The 20,086-nt window shown below is 34.7% G+C and overlaps 1 protein-coding gene and 1 non-coding gene across 7 annotated transcripts in view; both read right to left on the bottom strand.

The window, feature by feature from the left end:
- Positions 1-1,758: 1,758 nt before the first annotated feature.
- Positions 1,759-20,086, bottom strand: part of LRCH2 (leucine rich repeats and calponin homology domain containing 2) — a 95,257-nt gene continuing 76,929 nt past the window's right edge. For 2 of the 6 annotated variants that reach the window (XM_067724556.1, XM_067724558.1), the window contains 6 exons: positions 17,468-17,518; positions 15,151-15,208; positions 14,277-14,389; positions 13,958-14,095; positions 13,727-13,804; positions 1,759-4,539 (listed from right to left, as the gene is read on the bottom strand). In XM_067724556.1, coding sequence (XP_067580657.1) covers positions 4,420-4,539; positions 13,727-13,804; positions 13,958-14,095; positions 14,277-14,389; positions 15,151-15,208; positions 17,468-17,518 — 558 coding nt within the window. In that variant the 3' untranslated portion in view covers positions 1,759-4,419. Of the gene's footprint in view, positions 4,540-13,726; positions 13,805-13,957; positions 14,096-14,276; positions 14,390-14,762; positions 14,962-15,150; positions 15,209-17,467; positions 17,519-20,086 lie in introns of those variants that run through there. The other 4 variants (XM_067724557.1, XM_067724559.1, XR_010940136.1 and 1 more) reach the window with 3 other exon arrangements.
- LOC137217686 (small nucleolar RNA SNORA35) lies at positions 17,007-17,135 on the bottom strand. Its single transcript, XR_010940189.1, has one exon. It is a non-coding gene; the product is annotated as a small nucleolar RNA SNORA35 (small nucleolar RNA).

Raw genomic sequence — 20,086 nt, 5'->3', positions numbered from 1 at the left:
AGCCTTAGCGATGTTTTTGTGGATGTGACTCCAGGTAAGGGAAACAAAAGCAAAAATAAACAAATGAGACTACATCAAACTAAAAAGCTTCCACACAGCAAAGGAAACCATAATCAAAACAAAATGGCAACCTGCTGAATGGGAGAAGATATTTGCAAATCACAAATCTGATAAGGGGTTAATATCCAAAATATATGAAGATCTCATATAACTCAACAACAATAACAAAAAAAACTGAATTAAAAATGTGCAGAGGATCTAAATAGACATTTTTCCAAAGGAGACATACAAATGGCCAACAAGTACATGAAAAAATGTTCAACATCACTAATTATTAGGGAAATGCATATCAAAACCACAATGAGATATCACCTGCCTGTTAGAATGGCTATTATTGAAAAGACAAGAAATAACAAGTATTGGTGAGGATGTAGAGAAAAGGGAATCCTTGTACACTGTTGGTGGGATAGTACATTGATGCAGCCACTATGGAAACAGTATGGAGATTCCTCAAAAAATTAAGAAAAGAACCAGCATATGACCCAGCTATTCCACTTCTGGGTATTTATCTAAAGAACACAAAACCACTAACTTGAAAATATATATGCACCCGTATGTTCATTGCAACATTATTTACAATAGCCAATATAAGGAAATAAGCTAAGCACCCATGATGGATGAATGGATAAAGAAGATATGGTTTATATACACAACGAAATACTACTCAGGCATAAAAGAGAATGAAATTCTGCCATTTGCAACAACATGGATGGACCTTGAAGGTATTATGCTAAGTGAAATCTAAAAAACAAACAAACAAACAAAGAAAATAAAACAAAAACAAACTGATAGATACAGAGATCAGACTAGTGGTTACCAGAGGGGAAGGGGGTTGGGGAAGGGCAAAACAGGTGAAGAGGGTAAACTGTATGGTGATGGATGGTAACTAGGCTTGTGGTGGTGACCACTTTGTAGTGTATATATATAGATGTCGAATTATAATGCTGTATACCTGAAACTTATATAATAAAAGAAAAGAATCACTGCCCTAAGGTATAATTTTAATTACTACTTTATAAATTATACAGCATTACTTTGTATTTCTTTGCAACAGAAGTGACTGAGATATCTGAACAACAAAGTTCTAGAAAATTCAATTTGCTAACTGAAAAATCTATTTCTCTTTATGTACATACCTAATGCATTTCTCATCTACTTAGGTAGCTATTTGATGCATATTAATGGAGCACAGTAAAAATCAATCTATTCCTAACTTTAAATGACAGGCAATGCAGACTCCATACAGGATTAACCCAAGGAGGAACACACCGAGACACAAAGTAATCAAATTGACAAAAATTAAAGATAAAGAAAAAACCTGAAAAGTAACAAGGGAAAAGCAACAAATAACATACAAGGGAATCCCCATAAGGTTATCAGCTGATTTTTCAGCAGAAACTCTGCAGGCCAGAAGGGAGTGTCCTACCTTTTATTTTATGTAAAGGTTTATCTGACATTTATGTTATATCCAATCTATCTTAAGGTGACATCATTTTGTGAAGATATATGAGGAAATCATTGTTTTTTTAAAGAAAACATTGTCTACTAAAAATATCATGATGTAAAGAAAATCTAGACTCAACTTACTTTGAATATCCTCTTGAAGTCTATTTTTCCATACTAGAGAACATAGACACAAGCTATCAAATACCTACAAAAAATGAATGCTGTGATGTTAAGAGAAGAGGTAGAAAGGGAGAAAAGAAATCTCAGACTTTAATTTTTTCGTTCAACTTTATCCACAGTTTGCATCAGTAATATACATTTAGTGTTCCATTTATTTTTAAATGCATCAGAAAATCAATCATAATAGATCTGTGACCAATACAAACATTTCTGAATTCTTCAAAAAATTCAGTTAGAAAAGTCAATAAACTAGCATTCTGTAAAGATAATTATGAAACAAATGGTAATGTATTTTTACTCCTTATTTCAATTCTAACATATCTGACATCACCTCTTTCTTGTGTGATACAGGAATAAAATTTAGCAGAAGCAGCTATCTACTGCATGTTTTAGGTCCTAATAAAATATTTTAGTTTGATTATTTAACCTTCTTCAAATCACAAATCCAATTCAAATAATGATAATTATTCTTAATTCAATAACTGATGAAGTAAATATATAATAACCATAAAGACCATTTAGAATAACTTTACACTTACTCAAAAATACTAAAAGAAATACATCAGAGCCTTGGTATAATGTGTGCTTGGGGACTATGCTGTGAAACTGCCATAGAGGTGATGTTGCCTTTTGCCACTACAGTAAATAAACTGCCATGGTATGGACCTCAGATAGACCCATCTTAAATGGAATTCTGCTTTGCAGTAAAGAATGCTACAAAGGTTCTGGTGTATTTTCTCTTTAAAGTAATAACTAATTGACAAGTAAGTGAAATGCAATAAGGAAATGGCCTATAATTTCACTAATATTTCAATGATATGAAACATGAAGATACTTGTAAAATAATTAACATCTAGATTGATTAACAAGAGGAATTCTACAGCATGATAACTATGAAAGCAGTATGAATGATTGCTGTAGCTTTTAATGATCGCTTTATTTGTAACACTGTCAAATTTTTACATTAAAAACTAACAACTAAGGTATTTGTCATTTCTTACCTTTATTACCCAAGTTTTCACTAGAGAGATTGATTATGTCAATGCCGTTTTTTAAGATCCAACTGAAAAATAATAACTAATTAGCTCAAATATTTAAAGTAATAAATTACTAATAATTTAATTTTTAAACCTTTTAGTCATAAGAAGCTTTAATTCTTTAAAAGCTTCAATTTGACCCTTGGGGAATGTAAAGAACACATCTGTATCCTAAAGCCAAAACTTAATTATATGGCTTCATGCCGATTGATCAAAAAAGTAGAGTTGTTCCTAAACCAACCCTTACTATACCATTTGGCACAATGGTTTTTACCTTTTATATATACCTTTGAAATACCCAGGCCAACATTTTTAGTAAGTTGCATCCATATTAAGAGGTAACAAGTGCAAATAATCACATATTTAACATATGATACTTGCTTGATTACTACGAAAGTAATTATAATTATACTAAGGTTTTTCTACAGCAAACTGAGTTATTCATCACAGTAATGGTTTTGAAAAATTCCTGCACTACTACCAACGCAAATTTATCCATCTCTAAATTAAACAAGGACTTTATGTAACAGTATACTTATGAAAAGATTTATAGAACGGTTTGTGTTTATTTCAACATCATGTTGAGGATCAATTAAGATTTACAGGTTCCACAAATGGACATATTTTCTAATAAAAACCTATTCCTCAATTGCTGCTCTCTGAATCTGAATGTAACCAAAGGCAGCACACTGATGTAATAACGTTCCTGAAAGTCAAGATATAAATCCAAACTTTGGCAGTTTTATCAAAATGTCCTTGACAATTAATTACTCTGCTAATTTGCAAAAACCCTACTGCTTTGTGTAACATTTTCAATACAGAAATAAAATACTCTTCAAATAATACATTTTAAAAGATGATTAAGTTTTGCAAAATTAAATAGCATAAATTAAGCATATTAACATTGTTTTTCTGACAACATGAAATAACCAATTTACGAAAACTGCAATGGACTAAATAAAAAACACAAATGTCACAATGTGAGGCACATTTATCCTCACATATTACTGAACTTACAAAATCTACTAAAATATTTTAAAATTCCATTGATTCCATTAATACATAAAAAGAAATTGCAAAAATGCTTAAGACTATATAAGAGTCATCAATTACACAGGCACTTCACATGTAAACAATCTACAGTACAACTGAAAATATTTTGGCACCAACCTATAATACTAAAAGAATTTAATATAAAGCCAGAGTTCTATAATTTCTACTCACTTTTTTCTAGAAAACTAAGACCAAAGATTGAAGAAATTATGTATAAACTAGAATTACAAGCATATTAAATAACTCAAATATAGAATTGTTTTAAATTGGTAAAAAATGATTACCTTATCCACATGTTCACCAGTATGCTATGATAAAAAAAATTAAACCTAATGTGATTATTGAATTGAAACCACATTTTAAATTTAGTATTAATCTGATTATTGAAAAATAATCAAGGTTATCAGCTGACTTAGTAAAAAGAGAATTTGAATTTATCAAAAACTCTTAAGTTGATCCAGTTTTCCCCCAAAAGAAGTTTGGGCAATGCAAAATTGAATTTTAATGTTTTAACATAATATTTCTTAAACCTAAGGCTTGATGTAATAAAATTATTTTTGATTAGACATCCTTATTCATAAATTTGAGATATTTGAAATCACTTCAAATGAAACTAGACACTTATGATTTTTAAATGTTATAATCAAGCCGTAGAAAGCTGAGATGCCTTGGTTGTAGGTAATTCAAGAAGAGCCTGAACTGTGACACCAACTTTCACAAGACCTCTTTCTTCCAAAATATGATGAGGCAAACAGAGTCTTTCCTGAAAAAAAAAAAACAAATGATATCTAAACATTTGCTTCTTAATAGTGTAGCAAAACCTGAAAAAGTCAGAACTGGGTTTTTAAAACATGCTTTTTATGAAACTTCAAGTTAAAAGTACACAATTCTAATTAGATTAAAATCTAATTTTAAAATGTCTGTTTCAATACATTTTTATGGTATGGAATTCTATTTTACAGGTTGTATTTTGACCTGAAGTTGATCTGATACACACAATAAGCAAATATTTTAAAGTGAGACAGTGGTGCTAAATGTTCCCTAAGCTTTCATGCTACAGCAGAAAGAGCACTACATTTCCAGCCAAGGGATCTAAGGGCCATATGAAGTACTAAAGGTACTAAAATTCCCTGAGACTCTGTTTTTTCAACCTGAAAATGGAACTGTGTGAGAAACAAACAGAGCAGTCTATATACGGAACCACTTTGTAAACTGTTCAGTCCTATACAAAACTAGCCACTCTGGTTCTTTCTATCAGTTCTGAGGCTCCATGGTCTGTGATGTATACAGCACTTCAGTACTTTTTTTTTGTCTTAAGGTTACTTCCCTCCAGCTTCTAGTGATGTGTTGCTTCTTAGTTCCAATAGTCTAGAATTTAATAAATAACAACTGCCTTCTCTTCTAAGTCATCACGTGTGTCATTTGATATTCACAACTCTATGAGAAAGAGGGTTCAGAGACAACTTTGCATTAGGTTTCATTAGCCTTCACTGATCCTCTTCTAACAATCTTAATGTTTCCAACGGTTCTGTCTTCACCTTCTTCTCTTTTCAAACTATATCCTCTCCTTGGTATTCTCAAAGCCTCATCAAAACTACAAGGGTTTTAACTGAAGGTCTGCATGCATGTGCACAACAAATAAATTTGGTTGCATTTTTGAAGAAACAATGCATTCTACTGCTTCAGGTGGGACACTCGCTTATCTCAGGAAAATAAGAATGGATACATTGGGTGGCAAACAGACCATCTACAGGTCCCATCTGGTCCATAATTTGTTTTAGTTAGCTACCACAGTATTTTAAAAATCTAGAAACATTACTTTTTTTTTTTTTTTTTTTTTTTGCAGTACATGGGCCTCTCACTGTTGTGGCCTCTCCCGTTGCGGAGCACAGGCTCCGGACGCGCAGGCTCAGCGGCCATGGCTCACGGGCCTAGCCACTCCGCGGCATGTGGGATCTTCCCGGACCGGGGCACGAATCCGTGTCCCCTGCATCGGCAGGCGGACTCTCAACCACTGCGTCACCAGGGAAGCCCACTTTTTTTTTTTTAATTCAGTGTTTCTAGAAACATTGGAAGCCTTGGCAAGACAGGGCCCTTATTCCCAAATAGTAACAACTATATTTTCCATCCTGATAACTTTCAAATCTTTATTTCCTGCCAAGATCTCTCTATTGAGCTCCAGATACAAATGTCAACTTGATACAGCCAAATGGATATCCAACAGACATATCAAAATCAATATGTCCACAACAGAACTACTTCTTACTAAATTAACTTCTCCTCTGTATTCTATACCTCAGTGAGTAATACACTATTCAATCTCTCTCAACATAAACCTGGGAATCATAGTAGTCTCTTTCCTCCTTACTCCCGTAAGTCAATCACCAAATACTACTGATAATATCTCATTTATCAAGAGTTCTCAAAAACTATCTTCTCACTCCATTTTCACTGCAACATTTGTTGCCCTCCTAATATTTTGCTTATTTATTCAAAAAACCACTAAAATATATATTAGAAAAGAAAAACAGGTGTCACATCAATGACCTCAACTCTCATCTTAGAAACTAGAAAAAGAAAAGCAAAGTAAACCAATGGTAAGCATAAAGAAGGAAATAATGAAGATGAGAGAGGAAAACAATAAAATTAAAAAACAGAAAATAATAGCAAAAAAATCAATGAAACCAAACATTAGTTCATTGAGAAAATTTTTTTAAATTCATAAATCCCTAGCTAGATTAATCACAAGAGAGAAAATACAAGAATTACCAATATCAGGAATAAAAGAAGTGACACCACAAGAGAGTCTACAAATACTAAAATGATAATAAGGGGGACATTATAAACAACATTATAACAATAAGTTTGACAAACTACATGAAATGGACAAATTCTTTGAAAGATACAGTATACCAAAGCTCATACAAGAACAAACAGAAAAATAGAATAGCCCTATATCTAATAAAGAAATTGAATTGTAGTTAAATACTTTCCCACAAAGAAAACCCCTTGCCTAGATGGCTTCAAGGTTCAATAATGAATTTGACTAAATATTTAATAAAGAAATAATAGCAATTCTACCCAAAATCTTCAAGAAAAGTGAACAGCAGGGAATACTTCCTAACATGTTCCATGAGGTCAGCATTACTGGACACCAAAACCAGGCAAAACCATTAAAAGAAAGAAAACAGAAGACTAATAACCCCACTAACATAGATGCAAAAGGGCTAAACAAAATTTTAGCAAATTGAATCCAACAATATAAAAATAACAACAACAAAATCCATCATGACCAAGTAGGGTTTATCCCAGAAGTCCAGGTTTGAGTTAATATCTGAAAATCAACCAATGTAATTCACAATGCTGTGAAAGAAAAAATATGTTAACTCAGCAGATGTAGAAAAAGCACTTGACACAACAACATCCATTTGTGGTAAGAACTCTCAGAAAACTAGAATCATATTTCTCATAAGGAACCTGTATCTGGAATATATACAGAAGTTAATAATAAAAAGGAGACTAATTCAATTAACAAATGAGCACAGGATTTGAAAAGACATTTCTCCAAAGAATATATACAAATAGTCAATAGGCACACAAAAAGATGCCCAACATCATTAATCATTAAGGAAATGCTAATAATCAAAACCACAATGGGGCTTCCCTGGTAGTCCAGCGGTTAATACTCCGTGCTCCCAATGCAGGGGGCCCGGGTTCGATCCCCGGTCAGGGAACTAGATCCTGCATGCTGCAACTAAGACCCGGTGCAGCCAAATAAATAAATAAATATTTTTTTAAAAAAACCCACAATGAGACCACTTCAGACCCACTAGTATGACTAGAATCAAAAAGGTAGACAAAGGCTTCCCTGGTGGCACAGTGGTTGCGAGTCCGCCTGCCAATGCAGGGGACACGGGTTTGTGCCCTGGTCCGGGAAAATCCCACATGCCGCGGAGCGGCTGGGACCATGAGCCATGGCCGCTGAACCTGTGCGTCCAGAGCCTGTGCTCCGCAACGGGAGAGACCACAACAGTGAGAGGCCCGTGTACTGCAAAAAAAAAAAAAAAAAAGGTAGACAATAATAATTGCTGGTGAGGATTCAGAGAAATTAGAACCCTCATACATTGCTGGTGGTAATGTAAATCAGAAAATAGCTTAGCAGTTCCTCAGAAAGGTAAACATAGAGCTACCATGTAATCCAGCATAGAGCAACCATATAAACTACCATATAACCTAGTTAACTAAGAGAATTAAAACATTTTCAAACAAAAACGTGTTCATGAATGTGCATAGCAGCATTATTCACAATAAACAATGAGTGGAAACAGCCCTAATATCCATCAACTGATAAACGGTAAACAAACTGTGGTATATACATAGAGCCCTAAAAAATGAGGTAGAGCCATATTTCAGAGATAGAGACTCCAGTTCTAGATCACCAAAATAAAGCAAATATTACAATAAAGTAAGTCACATGAACTTTTGTTTCCTAGTGAATACAAAAGTTATGTTTACATTATACTGCACTCTATTAGTGTGCAATAACACTGTCTTAAAACAAACCTTAATTATAAAATACTTTCTTGCTAAAAAATTCTAATCATCATCTGACAATGCAGGGTTGCCACAAACCTTCAATTCATAAAAAATGCAGTAACTGTGAAGCACAATAAAGTGAAGTGCAATAAAACTGGGTATGTCTGTACTGCTTTATGCTACAACATGGATGAACCTTGAGAGTATTATGCTAAATGGAAGAAGCCAGACACAAAAGACCCCATAACATATGATGTCATTAATATGTGATGTCCAGAATAGGAAAATTCATAGAGATAGAACAGGAGAGGGACTGTTAACAGGTAAGAGGTTTCTTTCTGGGGTGATAAAAATATTCTACACTTAGGGAATGTGAATTGGTATAGCCACTATGGAGAACAGTATGGAGGTTCCTTAAAAAACTAAAAATAGAACTACCATATGACCCAGCAATCCTACTACTAGGCATATACCTTGAGAAAGCCATAATTCAAAAAGAGTCATGTACCAAAATGTTCATTGCAGCTCTGTTTACAATAGCCAGGAGATGGAAGCAACCTAAGTGTCCATCATCGGATGAATGGATAAAGAAGATGTGGCACATATATACAATGGAATATCACTCAGCCATAAAAAGAAATGAAATTGAGTTATTTGTAGTGAGGTGGATGGACCTAGAGTCTGTCATACAGAGTGAAGTAAGTCAGAAAGAGAAAGACAAATACCATATGCTAACACATATATATGGAATTTAAGAAAAAAAATGTCATGAAGAACCTAAGGGAAAGACAGGAATAAAGACACAGACCTACTAGAGAATGGACTTGAGGATATGGGGAGGGGGAAGGGTAAGCTGTGACAAAGTGAGAGAGTGGCATGGACATATATACACTACCAAATGTAAAATAGATCGCTAGTGGGAAGTAGCCGCATAGCACAGGGAGATCAGCTCGGTGCTTTGTGACCACCTAGAGGGGTGGGATAGGAAGGGTGGGAGGGAGGGAGACGCAAGAGGCAAGATATATGGGAACATATGTATATGTATAACTGATTCGTTTTGTTATAAAGCAGAAACTAACACACCATTGTAAAGCAATTATACTCCAATAAAGATGTTAAACAAAAAAATGAGCTTGTGAAAAAACTAGAACTCAGGCCCACCAGACCTACTGAATCACAATCTGCACTTTTACAATCTCCCCAGTGTACTAGTGTACCCATGAATAGTTGAAAGGTACATTTCTACCTCCACATGTCTTTTCTGAGAAATAAACACATTTTATCCAGTTTCATATAAATAAAACACTCAAAAATGCAAAAAATAAAAAAATATTCTACACTTAGACCGCTGCCCAACTCTGTGAATATACTAAAAATCATTGAATTATACACTTTAAATGGGTGAATTTTATGGTATGTTAATTATATCTCAATAATAATGTTTTAAAAAAAATGTGTGTAACCAATCCCAGGCCTAAAAAAAGATAACTTCAATCCATACTTTTCAGCACATATAAAAATTAACTGGACCTGCACAGAAGGGGAGAGGTGGCACATCCAGACAGGGGCCTCAGGAGTGTGGAGTTCTGGAGTTTCGTACCATGTTGATGACAGGCTCTTAGTGCCCCAGCCAGGCCTCAGGGCTGTGCCTCTGAGGTGGGAGAGCCAAGTTCAGGACACTGGTCTACAAGAGACCTCCCAGCTCCACATAATATCAAACGGTGAAAATCTCCCAGAGATCTCCATCTCAACACCAAGACCCAGCTCCACTCAACGACCAGCAAGCTACAGTGCTGGACACCCTATGCCAAACAACTAGCAAGACAGGAACACAACCCCACCCATTAGCAGAGAGGCTGCTTAAAATCATAATAAGGCCACAGACACCCCAAAACACACCACCAGACATGGACCTGCCCACTAGAAAGACAAGATCCAGCCTCATCCACCAGAACAGAGGCACTAGTCCCGTCCACCAGGAAGCCTACACAACCCACTGAACCAACCTTAGCCACTGGGGACAGACACCAAAAAAAACGGGAACTATGAACCTGCAGCCTGCAAAAAGGAGACCCCAAACACAGTAAGATAAGAAAAACGAGAAGACAGAAGAACACACAGCAGATGAAGAAGCAAGATAAAAACCCACCAGACCAAACAAATGAAGAGGAAATAGGCAGTCTACCTGAAAAAGAATTCAGAATAATGATAGTAAAGATGGTCCAAAATCTTGGAAATAGAATGGAGAAAATACAAGAAACGTTTAACAAGGACCTAGAAGAACTAAAGAGCAAACAGCAGGGATGAAAAACACAATAAATGAAATGAAAAATTCTCTAGAAGGGATCAACAGCAGAATAACTGAGGCAGAAGAATGTATAAGTGACCTGGAAGATAAAACAGTGGAAATAACTACTACAGAGCAAAATAAAGAAAAAAGAATGAAAGGAATTGAGGACAGTCTCAGAGACCTCTGGGACAACATTATAGGCACCAACATTTGAATTACAGGCGTCCCAGAAGAAGAGAAAAAGAAAGGAACTGAGAAAATCTTTGAAGACATTATAGTTGAAAACTTCCTTAATATGGGAAAGGAAATAGTTAATCAAGTCCAGGAAGCACAGAGAGTCCCATTCAGGATAAATCCAAGGAGAAACACACCAAGACACATATTAATCAAACTATCAAAAATTAAATACAAAGAAAAAATATTAAAAGCAGCAACAGAAAAGCAACAAATAACACACAAGGGAATCCCCATAACGTTAACAGCTGATCTTTCAGCAGAAACTCTGCAAGTCAGAAAGGAGTGGCAGGACATATTTAAAGTGATGAAGGAGGAAAATCTAGAACCAAGATTACTCTACACAGCAAGGATCTCATTCAGATTTGATGGAGAAATTAAAAGCTTTACAGACAAGCAAAAGCTAAGAGAATTCAGCACCACCAAACCAGCTTTACAACAAATGCTAGAGGAACTTCTCTAGGCAGGAAACACAAGAGAAAGAAAAGACCTACAATAACAAACCCAAAACAATTAAGAAAATGGTAATAGGAACATACATATCAATAATTACCTTAAATGTCAATGGACTAAATGCTCCCACCAAAAGACACAGACTGGCTGAATGGATACAAAAACAAGACCCGTATATATATTGTCTACAAGAGACCCACTTCAGACCTAGGGACACATACAGACGGACAGTGAGGGTATGGAAAAGATATTCCATGCAAATGGAAATCAGAAGAAAGCTGGAGTAGCAATTCTCATATCAGACAAAATAGACTTTAAAACAAAGACTATTACAAGAGACAAAGAAGGACACTACATAATGATCAAGGGATCGATCCAAGAAGAAGATATAACAATTGTAAATATTTATACACCCAACATAGGAGCACCTCAATACATAAGGCAAATGCTAACAGACATAAAAGGGGAAATCGACACTAACACATTCATAGTAGGGGACTTTAACACCCCACTTTCACCAATGGACAGATCATCCAAAATGAAAATAAATAAGGAAACACAAGCTTTATTTGGTACATTAAACAAGATGGACTTAATTGATATTTATAGGACATTCCATCCAAAAACAACAAAATACACACTCTTTTCAAGTGCTCATAGAACATTCTCCAGGACAGATCATATCTTGGGTCACATATCAAGCCTTGGTAAATTTAAGAAAATTGAAATCGTGTCAAGTATCTTTTCTGACCACAATGCTATGAGACTAGATATCAATTACAGGGAAAAATCTGTAAAAAATACAAACACTTGGAGGCTAAACAATACACTACTTAATAACCAAGAGATCACTGAAGAAATCAAAGAGGAACTCAAAAAACACCTAGAAACAAATGACAATGGAAACACAACCACCCAACACCTATGGGATACAGCAAAAGCAGTTGTAAGAGGGAAGTTTAGGGTAATACAATCCTACCTTAAGAAACAAGAAATATCTCAAATAAACAACCTAACCTTACACCTAAAGCAATTAGAGAAATAAGAACAAAAAACCCCAAAGTTAGCAGAAGGAAAGAAATAAAAATCAGATCAGAAATAAATGAAAAAGAAATGAAGGAAACAATACCAAAGATCAATAAAACTAAAAGCTGGTTCTTTGAGAAGACAAACAAAATTGATAAACCATTAGCCAGACTCATCAAGAAAAAAAGGAAGAAGACTCAAATCAATAGAATTAGAAATGAAAAAGGGGAAGTAAAAACTGACACTGCAGAAATACAAAGGATCATGAGAGATTACTATAAGCAACTATATGCCAATAAAATGGACAACCTGGAAGAAATGGACAAATTCTTAGAAATGCACAACCTGCCAAGACTGAACCAGGAAGAAATAGAAAATATGAACAGACCAATCACAAGCACTGAAATTGAAACTGTGATTAAAAATCTTCCAACAGGGCTTCCCTGGTGGCGCAGTGGTTGAGAGTCTGCCTGCCAATGCAGGGGACACGGGTTCGTGCCCCGGTCCAGGAAGATCCCACGTGCCGCAGGGCGGCTAGGCCCGTGAGCCATGGCCGCTGAGCCTGCGCGCCCGGAGCCTGTGCTCCGCAACGGGAGAGGCCACAACAGTGAGAGGCCCGTATACCGCAAAAAAAAAAAAAAAAAAAAAAATCTTCCAACAAACAAAAGCCCAGGACCAGATGGCTTCACAGGAGAATTCTATCAAACATTTAGAGAAGAGCTAACACCTATCCTTCTCAAACTCTTCCAAAATATAGCAGAGGGAGGAACACTCCCAAACTCATTCTATGAGGCCACCATCCCCCTGATACCAAAACCAGACAAAAATGTCACAAAGGAAGAAAACTACAGGCCAATATCACTGATGAACATAGATGCAAAAATCCTCCACAAAATACTAGCAAACTGAATGCAACAGCACATTAAAAGGATCATACACCATGATCAAGTGGGGTTTATTCCTGGAATGCAAAGATTCTTCAATATACGCAAATCAATCAATGTGATACACCATATTAACAAATTGAAGGAGAAAAACTATGTGATCATCTCAATAGATGGAGAGAAAGCTTTCGACAAAATTCAACACCCATTTATGATAAAAACCCTGCAGAAAGTAGGCATAGAGGGAACTTTCCTCAACATAATAAAGGTCATATATGACAAACCCACAGCCAACATCACCCTCAATGGTGAAAAACTGAAACTATTTCTACAATTACTTTAAAAGCAGCTTAAAATCATTCATTAGATAGCTGTTACAGTTGAAGCTGGGACTCAGTAGAAGGTACCAAGGGAAGGTATTCATTTTCATGTTCAGAAAGCATTACTCATTCCTACTGTGAAGAAGAATCCAGTTTGCATGCAATAAATTAATAATTAAATGATCATTTTGTTAGAAAAATAATTACCTGTGAGACACCCAGCTTTTTACAAGCATCAAGAAAATTTTCTACATTTCTTCGACATTTTGCCATGCTAAGTTTAGGCTGTAAAGTAAGATAAAAAGGTATATTTTCAGGTATATTTATACAAAATTAATAAAAACTGAAAATTAAATTTATTGAAGTATATTATTTAAAGATTGTTTCAAGAAGCTCTATCTTCCTTTAGAGAACTAACAAATTGCAGACAAAACTTACCACTGCTGGTGATGGCACATGAATACTAGCTACAGAGCGTGGCCTTATGTGATTGGCTAAATGGCAAAGAACAACCCCATCCATCAGTGCAGCTCCAATGTCATCAGGCAAAATTACTTTTAACCTGGATTCGAGATTCTACAAAAGAAACGGGTATAAATCACAGATATTCTATCTAAACATATATGTTATATATTTATACAACTAACCATTATGTAATCTAAAATTTTAAAGAGTACTGAAAATAAAATATACCTTGTTAATTTTCCACATTAAACCCATTTCTATAAAGGAGACCTGAAAGGTCAATATGACTTACATTGCGAAGTTGTCGTATTTGCTCTCGTTCTTCCCGTAGATGTTCCATCTTTCTTCTCATTGTAAAACCTGGATCTGCTGCCCCATATTCCTGACGAGATGAGCGGCTAAAAGCTATAAAACAGAAATTTCCTAGCTTATTACAAAGCTAACAGGAAGGATCAACCATCGGTGGGGAAAGAGACATGATAAAAAGAACCAGAACAAAATGACATAAAACACTATTATTATTAATAAATTCTAAATATTTTTTACAGAATATAACTGAAATCTGCTTATTTGCATAATTGAAAGTAACAGGGAAGACAAGTGTAACAATTTCTACCACCTATACATGTTCTTACTTAAACATATATTATTAGAAACTTATGATCCAGGTTAAGAATTATTACTGAACACAAATCAGCCTTTATTATCTTTAAAGAAAAAGGAAATTATTCTTGAAGGTCAATACAGTTATTCACGAATAAAAACTATAATTCAATACCTTGCCAAGTAACATGGATCCATTTTCTTTTGGGCTTGCCAAATGCGAAAAGATCCCTTTTTAAAACCACAATATAATGGAGTGCTATAATTTCAAACAGTGTTTGGTCTGCTGGCAGAGTGGTCATTCTAATAGCAGTCACAGTAGAGTAGAAATAAGACTGCAGTATATCTAAGGCAAAAAGCTGAGGTTTCAGGAGCTTGAAAGTAAAGAGGAAGAAAGAAATGGGGAATGGGAATTGGAAAGACAAATAAGGTTAAGAGAAAATTACTTTTAGGAGAGGGGAAAGAATCTATGTGTACTTAAAACTATGGAATCAATCCCATTTAAGCTGAGAAACTCGTTTCATATATAGCCAATAAATTTTATTCGCAGAATATATATTTACCTGATCTAGGCTTCAAGCCAAAGGGACCATGTGAAAAAGCATCAGTTCTATCATAATCCTAAAAACAAAAAACAAATAAAACCTCTTTTCTTTCAAAATAATCAAGGTAGTTATTCATATCCATTCCAATTTTGAGAAGTATTTTTTTCCATGATTAGTGTAGTAGAGAAAGGTAAACTGCATTTCAATTCAAATTGATATATTTCACTTCTAAAAGGTCTATAAATATTTGCTAATTGACTTCTCCCTCATAGTATAAGGAAAATGAAAATTATTGAAGCATATAAAATAGGTATTTTTTGAATGAAGAACCAGATTAAAGTCTCCCCCAAAATGAAAAAAAGCTTCAATGAAAAGATAAGTGAAATTAGTAAAACTTACTCAGTACCTACTTTGGACTTGACCCTTAGTGGATAATCTGAGGCAAATATACACATTCATACTAATAGGGGCTGCAGAGTGATACATAATAAAGTATTATTTCTTCTATCTGAATGCACATTGTTTCAAAGTGCTTTCACACAGTAGTGTGCTTTGGAAAGAACTGTGGTATATTTTAAAAATCTGAACTTAGAGTCAGAAAGTTTAGGCTAAGCCTTGAGCAAAACATTTAATTTCTCTGTAACTGTTCCTTCATCTTTAAAATGGGATGTTGTAAAGATTAAGTGAGATAACTAAAAGAAAACACTTTGTAAATTATAAGATGGAAAGATAATGTAATTTTAGCAGCATCTTATTTAATCTGTACAACAACTGAAGTAGCCAGAGTTTGGGCTTCAGTCACTTCTCTACCATTTATCGACTGGAGTCTTTAAGAAAAGTTATCAGTCTCTGCAGCTATAAAATGATGAGTATACTACCCAGCTCATGGGACTGCTCTTAGGTTTAAATGTATAGGCAAGCACTTTGTTAATAGTAAAGCACTATACTATAGTACAATTATACTAATTGTTTTTATCATTTTCCTTTCACAGATGAAACTAAAACAATCAGAATTCTGTTGACTCTCTTAATTTTCTGATTAACATATGATAAGCAATTCAAGTTGAAAGTCAGTTGAGCTACTAAAATACATGCTCACCACCCTATCCCTCTACAAGCCTCAGTTTGTCTTGATTACTTCGGTTAAAGTGTTATGAATTTCCAGACAAAATTTTCACTTATCCAAATGTAAGGAAAAATGTATTATAAAAGCAATATAATTTATTTGAGAAAACTGGCACTGATACTCTCCCCATGAGCACAGATCATAAAACCATAAAGTACCTAGTTAAATAAGGCAGCACTTACATTTGTTATAACTGAAAGTAAAAAAAGGATTTACAAAAGCATGTGACAAAGACTAATTTTAGGATATCCTAATTTAAATTATTTTCTAAAAGAATGCAAACCATTTTCCTGCCATATAAATAATTTAGAAACATATTTATAAAATTAATGTCCACGTCCATTTAACAGTTTTATAATGCAACTCACCCAAAACAATAGACAAAGAATCCTGGCTTTTTAAAAAATTAACATCACCTATATAAGATGAAATACTGGCTAATTAACCAAAGTTATATGGTGAATTTGGATCATCCAAACGTTTAGACAAAGTTCTGAATTCACCAAATGAACACATAATCATCTATTTACTAATGCCAATACACTTTTAGAATACTAAAGTAATCTGAAGTAGAAGAGATACTGTTTAGAATTTTTTAAATTTATCTCTTATTGTGAAGCAATAGGTTTAACTAAATTAGAAGAGTTAATCATTCAAACCACCAAAGTATTTGATTGAGATCTCAGAAACTCTAACTTTCATCTACCCCTTCTCCCCATGCTCCTCCTTAGGTCTAAGATGCTAGGAAAGGTGTACCCTCCTGTCGATAGGAACAACCCACTACAGGGATGTTTCTCGTGGAAAAAGGAAGTTTTTCTTGCATTGCTTTCAGACCTAACTGGTTATGAGAAAAACCAAAGGCCATTGCACAATGCTGAAGTACTTTTTTCAAATTTAAAATCTGAAAGCTGTTCTTATCATTGATTTCAAAATATGGATGAATTATAAAACATAAAAAAATGTATAAAGTGAATTATTTTCTGTAATCTATAGGCATTTTTCAATAACTAATTTAAGTGATATTGATTATGAATATTTGTTCAAAAATATAGTGTTCTTAGAATTTTTTATAGGCTAGGTTTGTATAAATTAACCTACTATGGATTTTTAAATATGGGTGAATAAATTACACTTAAAAAAAAGAAAGATGAGGTTAGAGAGAAGAGACAAAGAAACCTATGTAAACACATTTAAAAACAGAACTTGTACCTCAGATGATACTGGAGATTGTGGTGACATATTAGCATTATCACTGTCTTGCTAAAATATAAAAACAAGAAGATGAAAGATGAAATTAAAATATGAATGATGATTTAGACATATAAAAGGAAAACTGAAAATTTTTTGATTAACTACTAAAGGAAGAATCTGGAAAATGCCATCTACCACCTTGCCAAAGTGTGGTCTGTGGACCAGTAGCATCAGCATCCTCTGGGAGCTTGTTAGAAATGCAGAATCTCAGGCCCCACCCAAGACCTACTGAATCAGAATCTGTATTTCAGGTGATTCATAAGCCTTTAAAGTTTTAGAAGTAGTATCTACTTACATCAAATATTTTCTTATAAATATATTTCCTTTAAATATCACAAATGAAAAACCTTTCTATATTTCTTAGAAAAGAGCCATGTGTTAAGATTAATTCCTGATGGGAAATGGCAACAATATGTTACAATCTGAGACAGGTACATGGAAGCATGCAAAAATTCCATCACGCCAAATAATAACATTTACCTGGAAAATTATGTGTATCTAACATAGGCTTAGAAATAATGACAAAGAATTAATTGAATTGCATAAAATACTACTAAATGGTCCATGTTTTTTCAATGATTACTATTAAACAAATACAAAATTCTTAACATTTAATCTTGAATATGCATACCACAGACGACATGTATTCATCATCAACAAATGATTACTATCTACTATATGTCAGACACTGGTGCTAGCCACTGGGAACACTGAAATTTGGTAAAATATCATCCACTCAAGGATCTCTCAGTCTAGGGGGAAAACAGATTCATTTACATGGGTAGTACAACCTTCTCAGTATAAGGATAGAGCTATGCATGATATATTATGAGGCACAGATAAGAGGCACTTGGGGAAACAGTGGGGGTGGTGGATAAAATCAAGTTTCCTGAGAAACTAAAAAACTGAGTAGATGTTTAACAATATTCCAAGATGAGAGGACAACAAGGACAAAGGCACAGAAGTAATAACAGCCAGGACATGGAAGCAACCTAAATGTCCATTGACAGATGAATGGATAAAGAAGATGTGGCACATATATACAATGGAATATTACTCAGCCATAAAAAGAAATGAAATTGAGTTATCTGTACTGAGGTGGATGGACCTAGAGTCTGTCATACAGAGTGAATAAGTCAGAAAGAGAAAGACAAATACCATATGCTAACCCATATATATGGAATATAAGAAAAAAAATGTCATGAGGAACACTCTTGCACTGTTGGTGGGAATGTATATTGATACAGCCACTGTGGAGAACAGTATGGAGGGTCCTTAAAAAACTACACATAGAACTACCATATGACCCAGCAATCCCACTACTGGGCATATACCCTGAGAAAACCATAATTCAAAAATCATATGTACCCCAATGTTCATTGCAGCACTATTTACAATAGCCCAGAGATGGAAACAACCTAAATGTCCATCATCAGATGAATGGATAAAGAAGATGTGACACATATACACAATGGAATATTACTCAGCCATAAAAAGAAACGAAATTGAGATATTTGTAGTGAGGTGGATGGACCTAGAATCTGTCATACAGAGTGAAGTAAGTCAGAAAGAGAAAAACAAATGCCGTATGTTAACACATATATGGAATAAAAAAAAATGTTTCTTTAGAACCTAGAGGCAGGACAGGAATAAAGATGCAGACGTAGAGAATGGACTTGAGGACATAGGGAAGGGGAAGGGGAGGCTGGGATGAAGTGAGAGAGTAGCACTGACATATATACACTACCAAATGTAAAATGGATAGCTAGTGAGAAGCTGCTGTATAGCACAGGGAGATCAGCTTGGTGCTTTGTGCCCACCTAGAGGGGTGGGATAGGGAGGGTGGGAGGGAGGCTCAAGAGGGAGGGGATATGGGGATATATGTATAGCTGATTCACTTTGTTGTACAGCAGAAATTAACACAACATTGTAAAGCAATTATACTCCAATAAAAATGTTTTTAAAAAAGCAATAAATGTAAGGATGAGTGCAGAAAACCTTGTAATTCCACATTTTTGGACAGTATGGTGAAAGGAAGGCAAATTGTGAGTTGAGGCTGATGTGGTAAGCAGGAGCTTAATGAAGAAGGACCTTGAATTTACCTTCTAAGTGATGAGGAGACAGTGAAGGTTTCTAAGCAAGGGAATGGCCTGATCATATTTGTGTTCTTTGAAACAGTCATTTGCAGCAGAGAGGTGAATGGACTGGAGAGAGGGAGAAGATCAAGGATGCTATTGCAGTAATACAGGCAAGAAATGAGGAGGGCCTGTGCCAGAGCAGAAATGCAGGTGGGGAATGTATTCAGAATATTTCTGTATCAAAAAAAAAAAGGTTTTGGTAACTGATTAGATATTGAAGCAGGCAGGACCAAAGTGGATATAATATATAAAGGGACAGGGAAAATACCCAAGCTGAACTTCTAGCTCAGGTACAACAAACGTTTTTTTGGTGATTCCATTTCCTAAAATTAAAGGAGTTTTCAGAAACCCTGCCAAGTATCCAACATCAAATGAATTACCAATCCTTCCAAACAAAAATACACAAAGCTTAAGTATTCATGGTGATGAGACTGTATCA

Source organism: Pseudorca crassidens, chromosome X (assembly GCF_039906515.1).
Source record: "Pseudorca crassidens isolate mPseCra1 chromosome X, mPseCra1.hap1, whole genome shotgun sequence".
Lineage (NCBI taxonomy): Eukaryota > Metazoa > Chordata > Mammalia > Artiodactyla > Delphinidae > Pseudorca > Pseudorca crassidens.
This window is presented reverse-complemented; position numbering and strand designations above follow the sequence as displayed.